Here is a 22,966-nt window from a genome sequence, read left to right as displayed (position 1 = left end):
TGGGGTTTTCTTCTACTTTAAAGGCACGTAAACGTTTGGAATTACCCGTAAACGTACTACCGGGCACAGTTGTGTTTTACGTGCGGAATCCAGTTACCTGTCCCCCAAAAATTGTGTGTATACGTTTTCTCCGTTTTCTAAAAATGTATAGTATCGAATGAGCTGAAACATCAACAAGTGTTAGTTATGCACCCTTCTAAAGATGTTCGATCAATTTTGTATCTTCAAATGACAAAAATGCACAAAAGGCAAATGATCCTATGACCTTTAATGTGAAAAATCCACTGTGTTCAAATAACTGGGTTTTTTTCTTGTCTGATGAAGGATGGACTTGAGATTTGTAAACAAGGTCAAAGAAAGACCATGCTAAACTAACGAAAAAGAAAACATGTAATCACAGCGAAACTGACACTGTTGACAAAACACTTGAATTATGACAAGATTTGAGGCCGGGAACATGAACAATTCTGGTCGTGACAAGGAAATCTACAGGGTGAGTAAAAAAAAACGAAACCCAAATGTCGGGACTATTGTTTTTTTGAAGTTCTGCATGTAGCACTTTCAAAATCTAGGATATGAAAGCCAAATTCTTCAGCTGTCTTTTAGTACAAAAATCTTGTATATCACTCATGTACTTTTCAATTTACGGAATTTTAAACACAACCACCGTTTTAAAGTTCTGTCCACGAATCACAAAAAAAAGGTGTGCGTTCTGTCAGCAAAACGAAAACAAATCACACACATCCCTATGTAATTTGTTTTCGTTTTGCTGAAAGAACACTGAACTTCTTGTATTTATAAGCCGTGGACAGAACTTCAAAACGGTGGTTGTGTTTAAAGTTCCGTAATTTGAAAAGTACATGAGTGATTTGAATGATTCTTGTACTTATTGAAAGCCTATAAATTGGGCTTTTGTATCCTAGATATTGATATACATGCAGAACTTCACAATAACAACGGTCCCGACAATTTTCGCTTTTTTTTTACTCACCCTGTAGAGGGAAGATAGAAACTCGAGGAATGAAAACTGACGATCTCTAAGTCGGACTCTAATAACAATTCACTGTAAAAAGGTTAGATAAAACACTGTTGGACAATATTATTTACCCAGCATAACTATATAGGCCTACTGGGTTGAATTCAGTAAAAACTGTCAAACTATTGGTGAAAAAATCCCCAGAGTGTTGCCATGCAGTTGATCATTCGACCAGCATTGGTCGACTTCTCAACCCATTTTGCCCAACTTTACAGTGCAAGAGTCCGGGCATTTTATAACGATTAAAAAAAAAAAAAAATCAAACTTAACTCCCTCCAGATCGGACTTTTAACAGAAAATGTAACAATTCCGTTCTAGTTCCGTTTTTATTTTCCCAACCCCCAGCCGTAAAAGCGCCAGATGCTCGATATTCAATGAAGATATACACACTGATAAACATGGGCGTCGCCAGAAGTTTTTTTCTAGAGGGGGACAAAGCCCATTTCCCCCCAAATCAATATCTTTTCCAACATTTTCCCGATTGATCATTTTTTCAAGGGTGGGCAGGGACATTTGCCCCCCCCCCATTAAATTAACAAAAATATGAATTTGCGCCTCTTTCTTTTTTTCCTTCCTCCTCCTTTTTTAAAAACATTTTTTTGGCTTGTCCGGGGGGCAAGCGCCCCCTTGCCCCCCCCCCCCCCCGCGACGCCCATGCAGATGAAGAAAATGAGTACGTGCTGTACGCTGAATCTTCCGAGTTCCCGTGAAGCTATGACATTCATAGGCCCATGAACCCCATAACATAAAACTTGTCAAATGTTAACAGTTCAGTGTCGATATATACGCAACAACATGAATCACTTTATCGAAGGCGACAATGATCCATTCGGCCGCAATTACTTGACACGTAGAAACCACTCCTCGTCACCAGTGTCTATTGTCTTACTTGTTCCCGATATTTTTTTCCATCTTAATTACCACGGAAAAGAGCGCGAAGTCTGACGGTTTCTTCCCGGGGAAGACCGCGAAAGGCGCCCGTGCAGTGCCGCGCTCAACACGCCTAGTGTCATCACCGAGCAGTTCCATCCCTTGGGCTTCGTTAGTGTGCGGGGTGCCTGTTGATTGGATGACGGGAAAAGAGACTTTTCCAAAAACAGGCAGTAATGAATCCTTGGGCTTTGATTGGTTCGTCTTATATTTTATAAATAGCATTATCTGTCAAACGGTAGATAATATAAGAACCACACTCGTGTATTGCTCTGTTCAGTTCTGCATTGGATCTGGTATGTCTTCAACTCAAGTTGGACAATTTAAAAAGCTGCCTTCAAGTTGGCGGAAAAAAAATATCAAATTTTGAATTTCTTTCGTGTGTGTTAACTTTTCACCTCATGTTTCATTATTGACAGAACTAGTTAAAGTGATTTGGAATGGCAAGCTCCAATAAACCGCTAGAAGCCCAGCTTTCGACCAGTGGTTTGCTTGCAAACGCGGTGCACCAGGCAGAAGACTCCGGGGATGTGGGGCTGAAGCGGCACAAGGGACTCGGTCCCCTCGTCAGCAGCAGGGCCGAGTCGAGCGAGCCAGCCCCGGCGACCAAGGCGGAGCTGATGCAGCTTGAGACGGGGCAGGCCCAGACGCTGTCCCGCTCAGTGGACCGGGAAAAGTGGGACTCCAAGCTGGACTTCATGCTGTCTGTCGTTGGCTTCGCTGTGGATCTTGGTAACGTCTGGCGATTCCCCTACATCTGTTACAAGAATGGAGGAGGTGAGTCAGGCGCTAGGGTGAACAGATAGAATACATAGCTATTTTGGATGGGGAAATGGGGTCAATTTCAGCTAATAGTTTTTTTTTTAAGCTGTATCTGCTGACCCTCGAAAGCTCGTTCGGAGACTTCGCCGTAATACACTGGGTCGGACTCCCCCGAGTTGACATAGGCAACCTTCCGATTTTTTTTTAAGTTGGTATATATATACATGCTTTTGGGCGTGGCACCTTGAAAAAATAGATTTTCAAATTGAATTGATAATTTTCTAGCATTACATTAGTAAAGAGCTTTCCAATGAGACATCGCACGAAAAAAAAATCGCCCCACGACAAGTAATCAATTAATTAATTTCAACTTTTGAATTAAGAGCGGAGCACTCCTGATCCTAATTCGTTCTGAATAATAGTGTGTGCAATTTCTGAACTTGAACGCGCCATTTAAAACCACTTTTTAAAACTGTATAAAGGCCTGCAAAAAAACAAACAAGCAAATTTATTTGTTACAGGACATTATATTCCATTAAATTTCGTTCGGAAAAGAAAATCGAAATTTGAAAAAAGCACGTATAATATACCAACTTTAAATGACTCAGAAAGCACGAACCATGCAGTACATGAGTGGCGGATCCAGTGGGGTGGCTGGTATGGGGGTGAAGTCCAAGATTGCAAGGGGTGGATGAGGCTTTTCATGCAGTCAACGCGTAAGAAGACAATACGCCTAAAACAACGAGTCAACATTTCCAATACTGAGTGATGAAGGACTCCAAGGGAGAACAGTATTAGACAACTGATGGGGCTACCCTTAAAAAACCTGTTAAATAAATAAATAAAAAAAATCAGGGAAGTTGAGGCCATTGGTCAATTTGATTGAGATTGATCATGGATGGGGTTCGCCACCCAGCCACCTTTGGATCCATCCTGGACTGCCGGCCCTATACTAAATATTTTGGATTGTGTGGTATAACTGTTCACCGATTTTTAGTATATGGTTATTTTTTATATTTTCTTTAATATTCGTAGTCTTCAATTAGGCCTATCTCAATGTAGTTTTCTGGGCCAACTTTTCGATTTACGAAACTGTCTTCTTGCGAATGAAATCAACCAGACATCGCTAAAGGACTGCATTGTTGCTGTCGACCTATATGAGGCATATAGTATTGGTCCAAAAAACGCCGGAGTTTTGGTTTTGTGTCTGGAAGGATGCGCGATGATGAATAAGGTCCAGGCTTGGGAACTTGGCACTCGGACCGAGGAATTTTGAGCCTACCTCACACGCGCACACTTAAGCTTGAACACGGGCCTTATGCACGTACGAGTTGGCCATTTTTGTCGAGTTCCCTCAATGTATTTCATAACTTGTTAACTGTTGAATGGGATGGCGCCAGACTATTTATGCAGCCCTATTTTTATTATCGTTTTTTAAAATCTGGCTTAAAACATTAGGGCGCGTTTAATTTCAAAATTTAAATTGTTCATTGAAGCAGATTTTAATTAATTAGCAATTTACTTGCTTTCATTTCTCTTCGCAAGTTCCAAAAATGAAGATTTTACCTCACATTCAATTCAATATGGCCAACCCGTGCATAAGGCCCATGGCGCGATAGAGGCATATATGCTCGGAATTTGTCGGGTCCAAATGCCCAAGTTCCCAGCAGGACTGATTTGATTCATCGTTTTGAATCACTCTCTACTGCGTTGCATTCTCCCAAGAGGGCAACTAATTATTGTTGCCAAAAAGGTGCGAATTCTGAGGAACAATTTGTGATGTCGATTAGTGACTCTAGAGACCGATTACCAAAGAATCAAGTAGTTAGTCCCGGTCGCCAGTGTTATTCTTGAACACGCCGTGGGGACCGGCTATAGCAATTAACAGACTTGTTTAATGGCCCGATCATCATGCGATGTCGTTGCCTCGATAAATTTCAATTGACGATTTGCGATCACAAATTGTTTGGCATTTACTAAGCAATATCAGCCAATTTTGTGATTACAGTTGGTAAAATTCCGTGGGCTTTCATGACTTAAACGGTCAAAAAGGCACGGGTACAGAGGTATTACTGGGTTAAATAACAACTTATAGGCCTAAATAATGCCCATAGATTTGAAACTTCACTTCATGTTTTGTTTTCCAGAAGTTTTTTTTTCTCGAGAACCCCGTACGAGTCATGATAACCGCCTTCATATCACCTGCAGTCCATCCTTTCATACGCCTTCATCAGGACTTGATTATCTTTCGAGCACGCTATCACTGTTCATACGAGTGGCGTGATCTGTACGCCTCGCAGATTGTGTTTCCAATGTTAGTTTTTCCGGGGATGCATTGTTTTTGCATTTATTGGCACCATACGTTCGAAAAATGTGATAATAATTACCGAGAACGGTGCGTCTAAATGCTACACAATCGGTGTCAATATACGTGTGCAAGACATCCGCCGAAATATAGTCTTTCACGTGTTATTCACCCCTCGAGTCAAGTGTACAACTTTGTGAAAAAAAAAAAAAAATATTAGGCCAAAAAAAAAAAATATTCGGTCTCTGGTCAGACCAAAGTTCCAGAATTGACGCGGCCACGCGGCTTTTTTTTTTTTTCTTTTTTCTTTTTTTTTTTCCTTCAAGCTTGGATTGTACAGACAAGGTGGGATACTATTTTGCTTTTTTGGTGTCCTCATGTACATTGGTGTCCTCCATAATTTGCCTTGGTGCTTTCGATCATTTGCCTTGGTGCAATTTCCCATTCCTTGGTGCTCTTTGGTAAAAAAAAATTGAGGAGGTGCGGAAATAGAGGGCGCTGTTGGAGCTACCGCGGAACATTTTGGAAAAAAAAAAGATCGACGCGCATGATTAAAATCGACGCGCGCGCTGACCAGAGACCAACTTATTTTTTTTTTTGGCCTTAGTATTATATTTTAATCGAATAAACCACGGAGGGGAACTAATGGGTGGAAGCAGCGGTACCGTAATCCAAAGGTTGCAGGTTCAAATTCCGCGCTCCAGTCGTCAATTTCTTTGTTTATTTCTAAGTGTTGAATTTCCTACCTCCTCTATAATATTTTGTTGTCTTCGTTTCCCTCTCCAGGAGCTTTCTTAATTCCCTACGCCATCATGGCGGTGTTTGGTGGTATACCTCTGTTATACCTGGAGCTTGCTCTGGGGCAGTACCAGCGGACTGGGTGTATCACCGTGTGGAATAGAATCTGCCCTCTGCTGACAGGTAGGTCTATATGCACCCCTGCTGCTAGCTCTGAAGTCTCCTGTAAAATGATGTTCCCCTCCCGTCATAGTGTTTGTCTCTTTTTAGTAACTTAACTTTCTGTTGCAATCAGTTCCACGATGACTACCTTCGTTCAGTTATGCACATCATTCTCATATTCAATTCTATATACGGTCTTTGAACATTGGTAACGCATCACCATATTGGAGCGAGAAGGCGAGCTAGGCTTCACTTGCAAAACAAACTGAAAACGCTCTGTACTGATGACGTCACACTTTGTTTACATGGGCACTTTCCTATGGAGCCAGCAGTGTGACGTCATCGGTACAGAGGCTTATTGCATTGCTGAGGCCTTACATTTGATTCACTCCAGTAAAATTTGCCGTTCTATTCTTTCTGTCAACTTTCTGTATAACTGTTGGTATTATAACAGCGTCACAATGTTGTAGTCGAGTCAATCACAAGTCAATCACAAGTCAATCACAAGTCAATCACAAGTCAATCACAAGTCAATCACAAGTCAATCACAAGTCATACAGTCCTTGAACTACAGAGACATTCAAATGAGCTATGTAACAGGCATTCATTTGAAAATGTTATCCTTCCGTTAATTTTCATCGTCTTAATCGTAACCGTCTGAATATAATCGAGGTAGTCACAACTTCACCACAAGTCATTCATCTCAAGTCAAGTTAACAAGCCATTCAAATGAGATGTGACCAAGGTATTTCTGTCTTAATTTAATGACCACCTCCTGTTACTTGTGTTAGGAATTGGGAATCGATTGTGATGGACCTGTGATGGATTTGTGATGCATTCGACTACAACACCGAAACATCGTGATCTTATACCATATCATCCTCTTCTAAATAATAACCATCAACACCAACATTTATGTTATCTCATAAATTCCAGCATCACCAACATCCTCATCTTTGTCACCGTTTTCGTCAAATGATCATCATCACCGCCGCCATTACCACCAACACTTTCATAAGCATCAAAACCCCTATAATCCTCCCAGAAAGGTACCCGTTCAAACCCTCATCTCCATTTTCTCCAATCCTCCGACAGGTATCGGCTTTGCCATCTGCGTGGTCAACATGTTCGTCTCCTTCTACTACAACACAGTCATCGCGTGGGCCGTCTACTACCTCTTCTCTTCCTTCACCAGCGTCTTGCCCTGGACGTCCTGCAACAACACGTGGAACACGGCCGACTGCCAGGACCCATTCAATATGACGATCATCAACAACAACAGCAGGTCCCCGGCATCCGAATTTTACGAGTAAGTAGTAAAAGAATGAACTCGGGGAAGATCAACGCTCATGTTTTTGTTATTAAGGCAATCACCAATCCATGGAAAAGGGCCACTGAAGGTAGTGACTACTTGCAAGTAATACAGAAGCAAATCAAAGAGAGAGAGAGAGGAGTCTGGGGATGCTTCGCTTGACCTGTGATGAGTAAAAAGATGGGGAAAGCAATATCTTGGCAAGGTGTTCCACGGTGAGGCAAATTTGTTGTTAGCTCTCCTGAACGGTCTTCAAAGGATGTATGGCGCCGTTTATATATAGTGACGGGAACATTGTAATAAAATGTTATCCGTATCTGTCCTTGCTGAACTTGAAAATATGTTATCTCTGAAGACAAAATATGGAAGAAAACCTCCCTTTTCACGTAAAAGTACTGACAATTATAGACTGCTTTCGTTTCGTTGTAATTTTTTGCTATATATGAGCAAATTTGAGTGGTGTTGGAATTAAAAGCGGGAAACTTAAAAATCAACATTTGAAACATTTAATCTGTTAATTATCTTGGGCCACTTTTGTCTCATTGAAAACCCCCGTGCTTTTAAACAGCAGTTCATTTAGAATACTCGGGTCATCAAATCTGAAACGTAACTAGCTTTATTCGAGGCTTGCCAGCAGGCTGACTTGACTTTGCACAGCATCACAAAGTATGTGATGGTTTTGCTTAACCATATTAGGGCCAGCCCATAATCCTTTAAGTGACCAAGTCACTGACTGATTTACTTACTTACTGATTGACTGAGTCACTAAGAATAATGCCATACCTAAAACTCTATGTAAAACGTTTGGGAGTAGCTTGTCTTGGCAAGCCTCTTGATATCTCTTTTGTCTCTTCCCTGTCCTGGCAGATTCAAAGTCCTCGGACTGACATCCGAGCGCAGCATCGAGGACCTAGGCGGGGTCAAGTGGGACCTGTCTCTCTGCTTGTTGGCAGTGTACGTGGTCGTGTTCCTGAGCCTCTGGAGAGGCATCAAGGCGTCGGGGAAAGTAGTCTGGGTGACGGCCACCTTACCGTACATCTGCCTAACCGTGCTGTTGGTGCGCGGGGTGACGTTAGAGGGCGCCGTTGACGGCATCATCTTCTACCTGAATCCCAAGTGGGAGCTGCTTTTGGTACCCGGGGTACGTTCGTTAAAACATGCTTAATCAGCAACTCCAAGTAATTATGATTACTGCACATCACCATTTCAACTACAATAACACGTCACTATTGCAAAACGTATACAATGTTACAAACAAAAATAGGCCAAAGGAGAGCGACAGCAACAGTCACAGCAAAAACGTTAATGACAAAATGACCAAATGACAACCACGAAAACGACAATGACGACAACGACCACGACGACTTCGATGACATACTACCGCATCTATGGGTGTTGATGAGAAACTTTCCCGTGACGTCGACAAAGTCTAGGCATGACCTAGTTGGATACGGTTTTCGTGAACAAGTATAATCTGTCCCCGAGTCTATGGATAGTTTGACGCAGTCCACTGAGCAGTTTCGTGTGCGCAAACTCAAAGAATTGCGGTTCACAACCATTTATAGAAAATCGCTGCATCATATCACGCTAACTTTTCAATCATTACCACGAAAGATACCTTAATCCTGACGTTTAAAGGTTTCAACATCATTTACGGAAAAATCTTCTGACAAGAATTTCTGGCGTTAATTTGTGTCTCTGGATCATGTGGAATTTCTCTTCTTAATTGGATTCTATTTCTAGGTTTGGATGGACGCTGCTGTGCAGGTGTTTTTCTCTCTTGGACCAGGATTCGGCGTCATGCTCGCTCTTTCCAGTTATAACAAGTTCCACAATAATTGCTACAGGTATAACCATGTTACAGTCAACAACACACTTTCAAGGGGAAGAATAAGATATATTTTCAAATGGCCTATTACTTCTGTTGGTTGAGGTTCGAGTCTCGCCAGTGATGCGCGTGTCTTGAGTTGTCGGCAGATACCTGATTCCTCAGGTGGCTGGTGAATATATCTCAAGCATATTCTTTCTCCGTTTCCCCTCGCTTTGAAGCTCAGCGAAAAAAGTACAAACATTAAGTCAGCTTAGGTCGAGCAGGATACGGCATTTCTCTTCACATTTCGAAGATTTATAGTGTCTCACTTGTTTATCCTCGTGTGATTGAGATGAAAACAATTAAACTCGCCAACCTCCAAATCTGAGGAAATTTGCATCGTCACTGCATTAAAACAATAGATTTATTCTTCTGGAGTTATCCAATATTATGATATAATATTTCGATTTGAAAATAAAACCACGGAATGGAGCCTATCAGAGAATTCAAATGTATGATTTCGTTGGCAGGGATGCACTAGTGATCAGCGCCATCAACTGCGCAACGAGTTTCGTGTCGGGCTTCGCCATCTTCTCAGTGTTGGGTTACATGGCGATGAGGCAGAAAACTACTGTCGAAGAAGTCGCCACCGAAGGTAAGACATGATTAAACCTGGACAGATGTCACTAATATTGAAAACACACTAAACGATTGACCAACAAAAACAATCAACTGTCTTGTAGTACAATGGTTAACAGATTGACAAAACCTCCACAAATGCATCTAACTGACCAACCGACTGATTAACTTAAACTGTTGGCCATGGGATGTTGGAATGCAGCCTGCCATCTTCGATCCCTGCCAATAAACAAATCAACAGACCAACAAACAAATATATCTCGATGAACTTTCCATCCAACCAACAGAATAACTCGACCATGCAATTTACTTACCAAAGCCGCACAGTTGTTTTCATGTCATCAAAAAAGTCACAGCGCAAGTTAATTACGGGTCAACTGACAAGCTTTTTCAAACTTGTAGGAGCCAATGCAGATTCCTTCCTTGCTGTCATGTGGTTTACTTTCCAGTTCACGGTCCGATGAACATGGGGAGAAGCAAACTCTTTAAAACTGTCTGGAACTAAACGTCAATTTCTTTCATTTGTATAAGCAGGCTACGGGTTGGTGTTCGTCGCCTACGCTGAGGCCCTGGCCACCCTGCCCGCCTCCGCCGTACTGTCCGTGGTCTTCTTCCTCATGATTATCACACTCGGACTCGACAGCACGGTAGGTTTGGATTATAGGAGGACTGAAAGCTGCACATATATTAATGTTGACTGAGATTTCAGTTTCTCTGCAAGAAAACAAAAATTTAATAACTTATGGCTCCTCCAGTTGCACTTTCGTATCTTGTTTTGAAGTCAAATTGACATCGTTTTGACGGCCAGTAATATCTTATACTGAACATTTTAACAAACTAAACTTACTTTAAGGTCTATATCCTGGCAAGATTTGTCAATGTTAGAAGGATGAGGATGAACACAAATCTATTAATTTCTGTTTTCTTTGGTGAATTTTCCACACCTTAAAATAGCAGAAATAGGCTACCTATATATAGCTGCTACAATTAATGCACACTATTTGTGACTGCCTGGTTAAGGTTTCGGCTGTGTTATATTTAGGCCCATCCGAACGCAAAATGTGCTGATTTACAGCCTTACGATTTTGGGCCTTCAAACAAGTGCCGCCGAACTTTAAATCGTACCCGATTTCAGGTCCACCAGTGAGAGATGAGCAGGCTACGATTTGTGTTGAGGGATCAGGGGTCCATCCACCCCAGTAAATGGGCCCAAAATCCGTCCGCCGAGCTCTTGAATAAAAGTTATACACTCAAATCCATGGAATTGGGGAATTGAAGAGATATGGTAATGCACCTCTGGCTTGGGCTTGGGGCTTCCGACTCTGAGCATTTTTGGATGCTATTTAGCCATGTTGTGGCGCTATTTAGCCATGTTGTGGAGGGATCGTTTTTCAAGAGGGCTAGTTTCCACTTTAGGAAACCTAACTCCTTTTAGAGGTCGTCTTCTTTTGGCTGAGAATTTCTCGAAAAGTCAATGGCCAACCCACTAAAACTTGGAAAGAAAATGAAAGACATGTTGATCATAATTTTCCTCTGCAGCTTAAACGCCTATGAGAGTTCTGAGTATTTTAAAAAGAATGCTGAAGTATGGGAATTCAGAACTGGTGTCTCTGGGGTTTTTTTTTCATTCGGGGGTGAACCCTCAAATGCTTTAACCTCTTTATGCCCAGAGTATCTTGTCATTCCTTATGAAGTACTTTGATTTCGATTCTTGTTCCACAGTTCGGAGGTCTGGAATCGATCATCACTGCCTGGATGGACAAATTCCCCCAGACTATCGGCAAGAAGCGCGCCCTCTTTGTCGGAGTTCTGGTCTCCTGCTGCTTCCTCGGCAGTCTCTCCACAGTCGCATACGTAAGTTGAAAGCATATGCATTGAGCATGGGCAGCAAGGTTTGGAGACATGATAACGAGTACTCAACATTGCAGGGAGCAGGCCAGTAGATAGGCCCAAAATTGCCTACACAGGCCAAATCACAGTTTGTGTGCTCTATTAATTTTGTCTGTATTAGAGCATTTTGTCGGCCATGAACTTGAAGGTCATATTTCTGTAAAATTCGGATGAAATTGGACCCTAAAATTGCTCTATTTTGCAATGGAGCACAGGCATGTTTTGTTTTTTTTAAATGGGAATGGGCCACAGGACTACTTTTTAGGGTGATCATTCTGGATGGAATTTTCTTCCAAAAGTCAACGGATATAATTATTGCCACCGGAAAATGAAAGATTATGAAATAAGTTTTATTTGATGGGTGTCTCAAACACCCTGGATAGTAGTGAGTAGTTTTAATAACTTTTGGAAGTGTGTGTAATTATCACTGAGGTCTACCGGAGTTGAGTTACTGGTCTGCATCCTGCAGGTGTGAAGATGCGGGCTGAATAATCCCTTTTGTTGATAACGATAAAGATGCATACTTGGCCGAACAAACACAAAGCGTGCACTGCCGAGCAGGGTGGGGCAATTGAGGGGCGTGTCTTTATTGCCCAGAAGAACCGTTTTCACGCACTTAGCATACTGTGACTTCTTTGTAGACACCGCTCAGTTGCATTCTCGTTAAAAAACATCTAGAGGTTTTCAGAAACTCCTGCTCATCTGCATTTTCGTACAAATCTTTCGCCTTTTACTAAAGATTTCCGTGTAGGTGGGCAAATTAAAGAGTTTGAGTAATTTTTCATCGGCCGAACGAAAGTTTGGCCTAATAAATCAAATCCAAAGAAAGAATCATTGTTCTCACCACATATGAATTAATCGTCAGTTACTACTTAATTATACGTGCGCTAATTGTTCTTTCAATTTCTTTTAAGTTTTATTTTGCCAGAAAAGTAACAGTTGTTCAAAATTTCGGGGGTGAAACTTGAAAAAAGCAGGGAGGGTTATAAAAGTTCCTGCAGTTGTGAAACTGCGGGCTGAATAATTTCTTTTGTTAGGAGCTCAATAGAAGTTCTGTTGTTATGAGTGGTTATGACGCTATAGTTGGGTAAACAAGCACAATGAGGGATGGGCCCAGAGAAGGGCGTGTCTTCCACGCCCTGAGGGCACGTATTCACACGCTTTTTAATACCGTGACTGCTATGTGGAACCGTCGCAGCTACTTCGCTGTTGCTAATCAAATTGAAAGTATGAGAAGCTCTGGCTCATCTGCATTTTCGTACAAATCTTTCGCCTTTTACTAAAGATTTCCGTGCAGGTGAACAAATTGAAGAGTTTGAGTAATTTTTCACCGGCTGAACGAAAGTTTGGCCTAATAATTTAAAACCAAAGACAGAATACCTTCATGCCAAGAGGGAAGTCTAGGGACAAGACGATTCAGAGTACGAGTGAAGTTCATTCTATCGAGTAGATTTAGCCTTCGCCTTAGTTTTTTCATTTTCAAAGTTTATCGATCAAACACTTTAGTGTTTACGATTAACACTCTGATTGTCCGGTCCCTAAGTTCTCTCCTTGGAAATAAGAAAGTTCTCATATTGTACGAAATCTGTCTTTGCTCAGCAAATGTTCCACAGGTTTTTTTTCTCATTTCTGTTTCACCGTGACAGGGCGGGCAGTATGTCATCCAGCTCTACGATGCATATGCCGTGTCAGTAACTATCCTAGCCATAGTCGCCCTGGAGGCAGTGGCTGTGGCTTGGTGCTACGGTGTGCGGGCTATGGGCAGTGACATCAAGGCGATGATCGGGCATAAACCCGGTGCCTTCTGGGTGATCTGCTGGCGCTTCTTGAGCCCGACTGCCATATGCGTGAGTATATCTCCACCTGTTGTTAACCCATTTATCCAAACATTAATTATATGCATAGGCCTATATACACGGGCGAAGAAGTTTATATTATGGCAATATGTATACCTTCTATCGAAACTAACCCACCCAAACATAGTTCATCAATCATTCGGAACAAAAACCAACTGAAATCGCCGATTTGAAACTCCGTGTATAGAATTCATCAGTTCAAAAGTTATCGGAATCAAACTTAACCAACTGGCTCAAGCATGCATGGTTGATCAAATCAAAAATTATAACATAAATTAAATGAATTTAATCAAAGTGAAGTGTAAGACAATTAATGAAAACCAAACAGAACCAGACCAGAGCACAGAAAACCAATCAACCCACCCCAACCCAAGCCAACCTACTGAGGATCAAAATCAACTTCCTAACCCAAAAGAAACCAACCCGTGTAGCCTAAGTTTGAAACCCACCGACTCCACCCAAAGTACTACTTTTAAACTGAATAAACCAAACCAATCCCAACTCAACACAAAGCCATTTTAAAGGCAACCAGCCCTTAACTGCAAATTAACTTGTGTTGAAGACTTGCTGACTCTCGTTTGTATTTTAGGACGATATCATTGGAAAAGGGCGTGGCACGGCGGTCTCGCGCTGTGTGGAACGTCGCTATACCGAACACCGCTATACCGAACATTCGGCTATACCGAACATCAGCCTTGGCTCCTGATTTTTGCGTACAAAACGTACCGAACATTGTTGTTGGAAAATGTCAACATAAGAGTGACAAATGGCTATTATTTCCCCAAGGATCAAACGGAAGACCAACCCGTGAACATTTAACTTAATTACATGGTTCAATAGTTGCACCGTGCTCAAGTCGTATCAGTTCAGTCAGTACCAGGGCGTGCAGGGTGATAAAGTTCTGCTAAATGAAAGATGAATGGACATGTTTGGCGAGTCCGCGCGTGGTTTATAAATGCAACTCAACTTTAACAATGGTCATTAGATCGAGAGTTTCACTAATGTATGACAATCGCTAGTATATAGAACGATCGCTGTTACGAACAATTTTGGTGGCTCCCACGATGTTCGTTATAGTGACCTTCCACTGTATTGTGTTCTTTGAGATTCTTAACTACCTTTGTTTTTCTCCTGGCTTTACCGCCTAGTTCATCGTGATCTTCGCCCTAGTGCACTACGAGCCCATCCCTGATTACCCGGAGTGGGCCGAGTGCTTGGGGTGGATTCTCACCGCCTCCTCAATCATGTGTGTTCCTGTCTATGCAGTGTGTAAGCTGATTGAAACACCTGGATCATTCATGCAGGTAATTACATTACAACGCTGCATCCATGCATGTGACAACTCTGGACACAAAATGGCCTTAGGGTGTATCAGTGGACATGTAAAATCGAAAATACAATAAAGACTGCATTCATTATGACACAAGGAACCATTTTGTATCCGGGTTTTGGACCATTATTCATGGCTCTGATTTACGACCGGTCGGGGTTCAGGGCGCCCCCTGTTGGCACCATGTGAAGGGAGTAATCTAATATACAAAATCCTCGTTTACTGTCCCTTTTGAATTCATTTATTAGTACATGCCTCAATTGATATCACAGAATCAGGAGTTTACAGAAAGTCGAGAGGAAAGTCCAAAATGTGTGAGCAACCAAATGCATCTAGGATCATCCTAAAAGTAGCCTACCTCATAAAGCATACTTGGATTAAAGATCGTATATACTGGTACTAAACACCCGTGAAATTAGTCCGTCTGGCTTTGCTGTATTTTCGAAAAAATAAAAAAAGGAGGTGATTTCCAACGATCATGTCAATTGACTGATTTTTAGAATAAAGAGTTTTATTTACGAAATCGTGTTTTGTGATCAAAAGGTAATGCAGTTATTTTTTCACTGCTTACGCCATTAGTGTAACATCCATGAGCTGAAACTTCAACTGCAGGTTAGGTTTCGAACATTCTTTTTTGGATTTTGCGTGGTGTCGTGGTGATGTTATTGGAAACGAACAAAATACATGAAACGCAAGTGATCATACATGCCTTATTAGACCTACATCAGGTTTAGCAGATCTTATTGCGGATCCACATTCAAGGCTTTCATTGAGTACTGAAACTGACAATAAATTAAGACCCTTTGTGTTTTGTTTTGTTGTTGTTGTTAGCGACTGCGAGCAAGTTGTCGTCCACAAGAGAAGCCGCTTAACCCTAACTGCGATACAAAAGGTCCGATTGCCTACGTGTGAAACATCCTACCGTCCCGGCTGCCTTCGTATCCTACCTTCAGGTCGGCGTGGATTCGGTTCGCCCCTCTGATCGTAATATCGACTTCCCTGTATTCTAAGAGCGCCCCTTGCTGCTTTAATGTATACGAGTGCGAGTATAATGTATCTGATTATGCAGGGTTACTAAGAAAGTAATTGAGAACAATAGAAGACTATCTGTAAGTATCTCTTTTAAAAAGACATTGTATATTAAAGGATTTTGTCTTATGTGAAATGTATAATTATGTACGTGTACATCGCCCGCAAAGTTTATTTAATAATCTTTAAGATAAATGCTCATATCTGAAGACCTGATGCCGATGACACTGCATGCTGGTAACTTTTCTACTGATAGAGGAAATTAACTGTTTGAAAATTTTGAAAAATTTGATAAACAGGTCCATTAATGCCTGTAAAGTTACCCTCAAGACACGTTATCAACAAAAGTTACCTCAGCGGGATACCTTTGAGTAGATTTCTTTGTGCACCGACATTTAAAAAAACCACACCTCGTAGATGACAGCGATGAATGCAAATGATCTATAGACCATTATCATGTTGTGGCCATCTTGATTTTTTTTCCAATTCAAATCAAAGTAACCAAAGCGAGGCTGGAAGGAAAAATAGTCTGGTTCCTTTTTGCACCAAAAACATTATCATTCAGTAACTGTTATTGGATACAGGGAGCATGACTGAAATGGTGGCAGCATGATAAATGTCTATAGGTTTTTTTTATGCCGGTCGTATCCAAGTAACTCGGACGCAGCTCATTTTCCCTTATCTCTTCATGGCTTTGGTTTTGACAACCGAACATGTAGAACTAGGCCTTTGATGTCATAATCTTACAACAAAGAGCACAGCCTACGCTTGAAAGATTCACGGCGAATTAACACCGGGATGCCTGGCTGGAAGATTGAAGGTTTCACCACTCGCGCTCTTAACGGATTTCTGCGAAAGTATAACATCCGTCTTATCCTTACTCTTTAAAACAGACAAAGGCAATGGAACTCTTTTCCCTGACCAGTTGCGATTTTCGTATACCCAGCACGATATGTGACAGAGGGGTACCCCCATGCATGTCCCTACACACACCCTCGACTATTGCTACCTAGCACCCCCCCCCCCGAGATATCTCCCCCCCCCCCTGTCACATATCTTGCTACATTATGTATTTTCGAGAGACATGATAAGGTAAAAAACTTCTTAACGATGGCCCAGACAGCAGTATGTGGGCGCAGGAGATTTGAAAGGCCAGGAATGCGAACAAAACATAATTGGTCCTTTGGAAAAACGAAATTTTCTCTGGAACCAACTTTCGTATTGAAGGAGGTACGCACAGCATATTGTATTCAAAACAGCCACGCGCTGCGTTTTCTGACTCACGAGCGAATGATCCAGATTAGTGATCGACACAAAGAACAAGTTTGCGTGGGAAGATGTTAGCCAGAATTGCGTAATTATTGGGATTGTTTGTCACTTGATGTTTGCTCATCTTCTGATGGTGAATCGTGGGCCTTCGTGATGCATTCGTTTAGCAACCTACAGAAAAGGATGTTCTTGCAAGGGGCTGCCTTGGCTTTAGTCTCAAAAGTGAGGATTCCGGGCAGAGATCAGAAAAAAAAGTTAATCGGTCACATAATTTAAAATATCAGTTAATATAGAACCTTAAATTTCTGACAAAGACAAAAGTGCAGAAATACTTCGACCAGCTCGAGTAATATTTGCAGGCATTAAACGTATCAGACTCTTACGGCTTGTTTGTTTGTCCAGGTAATTTAAGTACATGTATATCCCATTTTAAATGTTAAAAAGTTTGTTTCCACTTCATTTGAGTTTATGTATATCCTCTTTTAAACGATGGAAGAACCATGATGGAATGTCTGTCGGTGTTGTAAATAATCCTCAGTCAGTAAGTCCAAGTATTATGTTTGGCTAATGCTCTGTAAATTTGTGATGCAGAAATAAAGGGTCGATGACCTTAAAGGGCATTGAAATCTTAATGATTCGTCTCCGTAAGGGTCATGGGATATCACTCCTGCAGTGTCTAGAAGTACGTAGTCTCCCGTTTCGTTTTTTAATAAATACTTTAAAAGTATCAAGTTTATTGTGATAACCATATGTGTTGGGCGGAAATATCAAGACCTTTTGGTTATAGCCAAATCATTTATTAGTCCAAACCCACGAATCGTATGTTGCTTGGGGTTTGAGATCTCTGGTTGATTTTGGCGACATGCAGCGCAGAAGTACTAAGCAATGTTGCTATCCGCTTTTTAGAATTTCGGAATGGCTCTAGACCATTCTCATCGTTTGGTTACCAATTTTTCTACCCAGCACGATATGTGACAGAGGGTACCCCCTCCCCTATCTCCCTATACCCTTTACACCCCTAGACTATTGTCACCTAACATCCGCCAGAAATCTCAAAAGAATTCCTGAGATTCTGGTAACACAATGACCAACACAAAAGGGGAGCGGGTTTCCCTGTGTCACATATCGAGCTATACTTGCCAGTTTTCGCATATAATACGTTGGTATGTGTTGCGCGGTTGCATGACTTTCGACAAATTGACAGCTTAGGAATAGGCCTCGATTTAAAGTTAAGACTTGAAATCTCAGAAAGAAAGATGACCACACATCGCCACCAGACATCACTGTCCAGGTCAGGCTACATTTTATGCATTTATACCGTGATGGTAGACGTGGAAACTGATACAACTTGCATTGACGATAATTGCCTATAGGGCTGTCTATATTTTGGCTAGTTGGCTTGGGTGTCGTATTTTGTATCCAGGAACCTTTTGGTTGATGACAAACTGTCACTGATTTATTTGGAAAGTGTAGGATTAGGCCGAGGATCTGTGTTTATAGCTCCATTGTTAGGTATATTGCAATGAATGGTCCGTCGGGGTACGTGGGCGAATACCAAGAATGGAGTTGTCTGGCCTGTATATAATGCCATTAGTTGCTTCACTGAACCACATTTGGCAATCGTATTTTGTTATGGATGAAGTGTGCATAATACCCAGGTAGGCGGTCATGCCATTCCACGGATGCTGCAAAGCAGATATTATATTTGTCTTTGCATGGTATTAAGAAAAATCCACACGAAAATCAGTGAAACGCAATGCACATCACCTTTTCGCTGACAGCCGGATTTTTTTTATAATCTGAGTATCACCTTATCCACGGAGCCAAGTCTGCAGTATAATGGTGTACGACATAGACTTTTTTCAGATCATCTCAAACTGTATTGCTTTCTGTGTTGACTTTCGTTTACATATGGTTTACCATATCATTTTAAAACAGATTTATAACAACGTCAGTCACACTTAAATCACAAGTCAGTCACAAGCAAGGTCGTAAGTAAACAAAAGTACAATCGCGTCAAACACAAGTTAATCACAAGTTAATCACAAGTCAATCACAAGTTAATCACAAGTTAATCGCAAGTAAATCGCAAGTTAATCGGCAAGGCCGTTAGGAAAGGTCAAACGTAACAGGACAAGTCAAGAACAGTGACGGAGGAAGTCGTTACTTTCAAATAAGTCTTTTCTTTTTCACAACATAGTTTCAATCAAGACAATCATCAAGTCAATCCAAGTAGGTCGCAAGCAGTGGCGTAGCCTGGGGGAGGTCCTGGGGGCACGTTCCCCCACAAATTTTCCGAGCCCCCTCCCCCAGTTTCGCCCCACCAACACACTGACAAAGCCCCCTTTCCTTCCACAACCATAAAGGGTTTTTGTAAGTTGTATTTTTTTCAGTAAGCCAATGTCTTACTCTTTACAATTTGTCATTGGATATAGTGAGCCATTATGCGGTCCAACTGAAAAAAATGCAATAGGACGTTTGCGATATGTGCCCCCATAATATTCTGATGACCCCCTGTGCCCGCCACTAAAAAAAATCCTAGCTATGCCACTGGTTGCAAGTATCTTCGGACGAACATTGACAAAAGATTCATGTAATTTGCTCGTTTGAGAGGGTTGTCTCTATACTTGAGGCAGTGGCGTCGCCAAGGGGGGGGGGGGGCCAGGGGGGCACGTGCCCCCCCTGGAAAACCTAGTGCCCCCCCGAGTGCCCCCCAATCAAATGCTGGTGCCCCCCTATCCTCTGCAAAATTCTGCGCGTTGTTAAAATCATTCCCTCAAAAATAGCAATTTCTTGAGATATCTTCAGATCGAATTTAGCATCAAATGTGGCACCATTTTGCATCTAGCCCATCCTCCGTATGCGAAAATTTTCCAAAGGGGAGGGGGGCACCCCTCCCCTTAGACCCCTCCCCCAGGACGGCGATCCGTATCCACCTAAGTGCCCCCCCCCCCATCAAATGCTGGTGCCCCCCTGTGCCCCCCAGACTGAAAAGTCTGGTGACGCCACTGACTTGAGGTGCACTAGCGACATAAACATGATGATTATTGGCGACTTGATTATAAACTCTGTTTCGAGATATGTACAGTTGGCGCAAGCAGCGGATTTCGTTTTCAATGAAAGCGAGTTTCAAGCCGGCAATTATTTTGTAGTTGTGACGAGCTATATTTTGTTTACGCAAACGTAGGGATATGCTCCCCCAATTCTTTTCACCACTGCAACCAATGCGTGACATTATTACCGGTGTGCGATTAGCTGGTAGATCACGCATATGCATTCTTTTCATCCTTTAAAAGGGACCAGTTTTCAAAGGAAAACATTGCACCGAAAGGAAGAAATTGTAAAGCGTGAAGCTGTCAAATACAATTTGTGTGGAAGGGGATTTTTCACTTTTTTAACCCGTACCTTTTTGTGTTTTCGTACGCCTCTGTGTTACTTTCTGTGGATGTTTATCATCACGACTTAATCGAAAATATACCGAAATGTGTGTATATTACTAAATTGTGTCATGCAAGAATAAACAGTGTTTTGCAAGAAATGACTCATATGCATGCACCTCTTTAGCAAACTTATTTTTTTTCCTTTCTAAAGTACTGATCGGCCCACGCAGTTAAACTGCACTGTAGTTGGAATAGAAAAGCAACATGAAAGTTTTCGCGCAGTGTTTGCTATACATTTTGCGAAAACATAAAGCATAGGGCCTCATAACTTTTAATTGCAATTGCTAGCACCATGCGCACGTCAAAAAAAAGAAGAGTTTCTGCGGGCAAAGGTACAAAATAAAAATCACATTCAATCGTTGTTTTCTCTAATACTGCCATTTCAAGTAGAATAATTTAATAGGGTATTTGGCACCTGCCCAATCTTCATCTTTGAGCAAGGTTTTCTCATTGAATCGGCAGGTACGTTTTCAGGTAAAACCAATGTTTCTAAATTAATAAATTTTGTATTAAACCGCCTAACAAGAATACAGCCCCCTCAAGTGCCCCTCATGAGTGTCCGCTCTTTTCGTCTTTCTCACAACCCTCACCAGGGTGTTTACATAAATATGGAGGCCAGTGTGTGACATTAGGGTCAAATTTTCAAAATAACCAAATTAAATTCAGCTTCACATGGTTTTGCAGTCTAGGGTCTATATTTTGTCAAAAACAAAACCATTTTTCTGTAACATGACCCTTTTTAGAGTAGCAACATGATGAACTGGCATATGGGACACAAATTTCACCTGTAACAGTGACACCAAATTGTTAATTTCTTTTAGAGCTCTCACCAGGTTATTGTTCAGGTATGGTAAAGACATGTTGCTTTTTAAGCAATTATTTGCAACACATATAAGTTAAAAAAAATCTTTAACACTATCCTTGTTCAACATTTGTTGAAAATCAAATATCAAGTTTCAGAAAATTTGACATATTATGATGATTACAAAAATGTAGCTCTCACTTGACATAAAATCATATTATTTTAAGACAAACACTCACTTGTTCTCTAAAAGCAAGTTTGACAGCCAAAACTGCAACTATGAAGAACAATGAAGATTTACAAATACCACTAGAAAGCATGTTATTGTAAGTAAAGCCTGGTGTTAACCAACATTTCACCTGCAACGCTGACACCAAATAGTCACTGTTACAGAGTGACAATCCTACAACTAACTAATAATAATAGTAATAAATGGTATCAAACCACTTAAACCTTTCTATTTAGTGATAAGCTTGATGGTTTCTACATCAGATACTTGTTTCTGGGACTGGAAGTTTAAATATCAGAGTTTGTTATAATAATCATTTCACCTGTAACGCTGACACCAAAACCAAAAACACTTTTATCACTTTTCTTCACTGTAGTTCTACTTTAACCTGTCCTATGCCAAAGTTTTCATTGTATTAAAAAACTTAGTCATTATTTTAGCTAAAAACTCAATCATCAATCAAACAGGTGCTTTTGCTTCATTGTTTCAGCTGAAAATAGGTATTTCACCTGTAACGGAGTTAGTGTTAACACCAAACCTTTATTGCCTCTTATTTCAAATTCTAAGAGAAGGATTCAAAATTTAATGACATCTATATTCCAAGCCAACATCCAGGATATATTTTTAGTTAAACTTGTTGACAAATACAGTTTGACAAATTCAGAGTGCAGCTGCAAAGTATCACACTGTAACGTTTTTTGATGACACCAAATTGATCTGCCAATATTTAAAATTGGTATATTTCTTGTACTTCTTTGAATTTCACTTTTGGTCTTCTTTAGTCTCTTTATTTAATAAAAGACTTCAATAATCACTTAAAATTTAGAATAGTTGACAGTTTCTACAAATATTATAATCAATGGTAAAGTTCACCCTGTAACAGGATTTGCTGACACCAAATGTTACAGGGTGATGGTATTTTTAGCGGGCATGTCAAAATGATACAAAGTTGCCGATGCACGAACGTTGTGTTTATTATTAAGTTTTGGGTTATCATCAATCATTTAGAATTAAAAAGGATCAAATTTATCAATTGAAAGAATGAAAACTGTGCACCATTGGACAAGCTGTAAAAATGTCACGCAATTTTACCTAAAAATGTCATAATTCTGGCTAATTTTCGATCAAAATTATACAAATGCATTGTGGTGATTTAATTTTTTTTTTTCAGTGGGTACATAGTGATAATTATGGGCAATAAAGTAAAAACACAAATATTAGCAAGTTGGTTATTTTAACATGGAAATGCCCCATGAAAGGAAAGAACATGTGAATTATACCACTGGCCTCCACATTTATGTAAACACCCACCAACCCTATCCCTAATTAAGTTATTGTCCTCATAACACCCTTTAATCATGTCTCTCTTCAACTATCTATTATATAAATGTTGATATCCCCATTCAACTATTTAACCCACCCCGCCC

The 22,966-nt window shown here is 40.9% G+C and overlaps 1 protein-coding gene and 2 non-coding genes across 3 annotated transcripts; all 3 read left to right on the top strand.

Annotated features, from left to right (window-relative positions):
• The first annotated feature begins 2,173 nt into the window (after nt 1-2,173).
• On the top strand, nt 2,174-17,753 carry LOC119730754 (sodium-dependent serotonin transporter-like). The gene is made up of 11 exons (XM_038203779.1): nt 2,174-2,743; nt 5,820-5,954; nt 7,029-7,242; nt 8,113-8,386; nt 8,989-9,092; nt 9,586-9,710; nt 10,229-10,341; nt 11,417-11,548; nt 13,231-13,431; nt 14,589-14,744; nt 15,602-17,753. Exons 1-11 carry the CDS (start codon nt 2,407-2,409, stop codon nt 15,680-15,682), a joined length of 1,872 nt encoding a protein of 623 aa, XP_038059707.1. The 5' UTR covers nt 2,174-2,406; the 3' UTR covers nt 15,683-17,753.
• LOC119731000 lies at nt 12,275-12,391 on the top strand. The gene has a single exon (XR_005271422.1). It is a non-coding gene; the product is annotated as a U5 spliceosomal RNA (small nuclear RNA).
• On the top strand, nt 12,820-12,937 carry LOC119730989. The gene has a single exon (XR_005271412.1). It is a non-coding gene; the product is annotated as a U5 spliceosomal RNA (small nuclear RNA).
• Nucleotides 17,754-22,966: the final 5,213 nt, after the last annotated feature.

The sequence above is a fragment of the Patiria miniata genome, unplaced genomic scaffold (assembly GCF_015706575.1).
Source record: "Patiria miniata isolate m_02_andy unplaced genomic scaffold, ASM1570657v1 HiC_scaffold_22, whole genome shotgun sequence".
NCBI classification, from domain to species: Eukaryota; Metazoa; Echinodermata; class Asteroidea; order Valvatida; family Asterinidae; genus Patiria; species Patiria miniata.
The sequence above is the reverse complement of the archived record's forward strand: the minus strand, read 5'-3'. Positions and strand labels throughout refer to the sequence as shown.

What these genes read in the sequence shown, in the direction of transcription:
- LOC119730754 (XM_038203779.1), top strand. Translation starts at nt 2,407, where the DNA reads ATGGCAAGCTCCAATAAACCGCTAGAAGCCCAGCTTTCGACCAGTGGT. An exon ending in AGCTGCTTTTGGTACCCGGG is followed by an intron (nt 8,387 to 8,988) that starts GTACGTTCGTTA and finishes TTCTATTTCTAG; the next exon opens with GTTTGGATGGACGCTGCTGT. An exon ending in GTCTCTCCACAGTCGCATAC is followed by an intron (nt 11,549 to 13,230) that starts GTAAGTTGAAAG and finishes TCACCGTGACAG; the next exon opens with GGCGGGCAGTATGTCATCCA.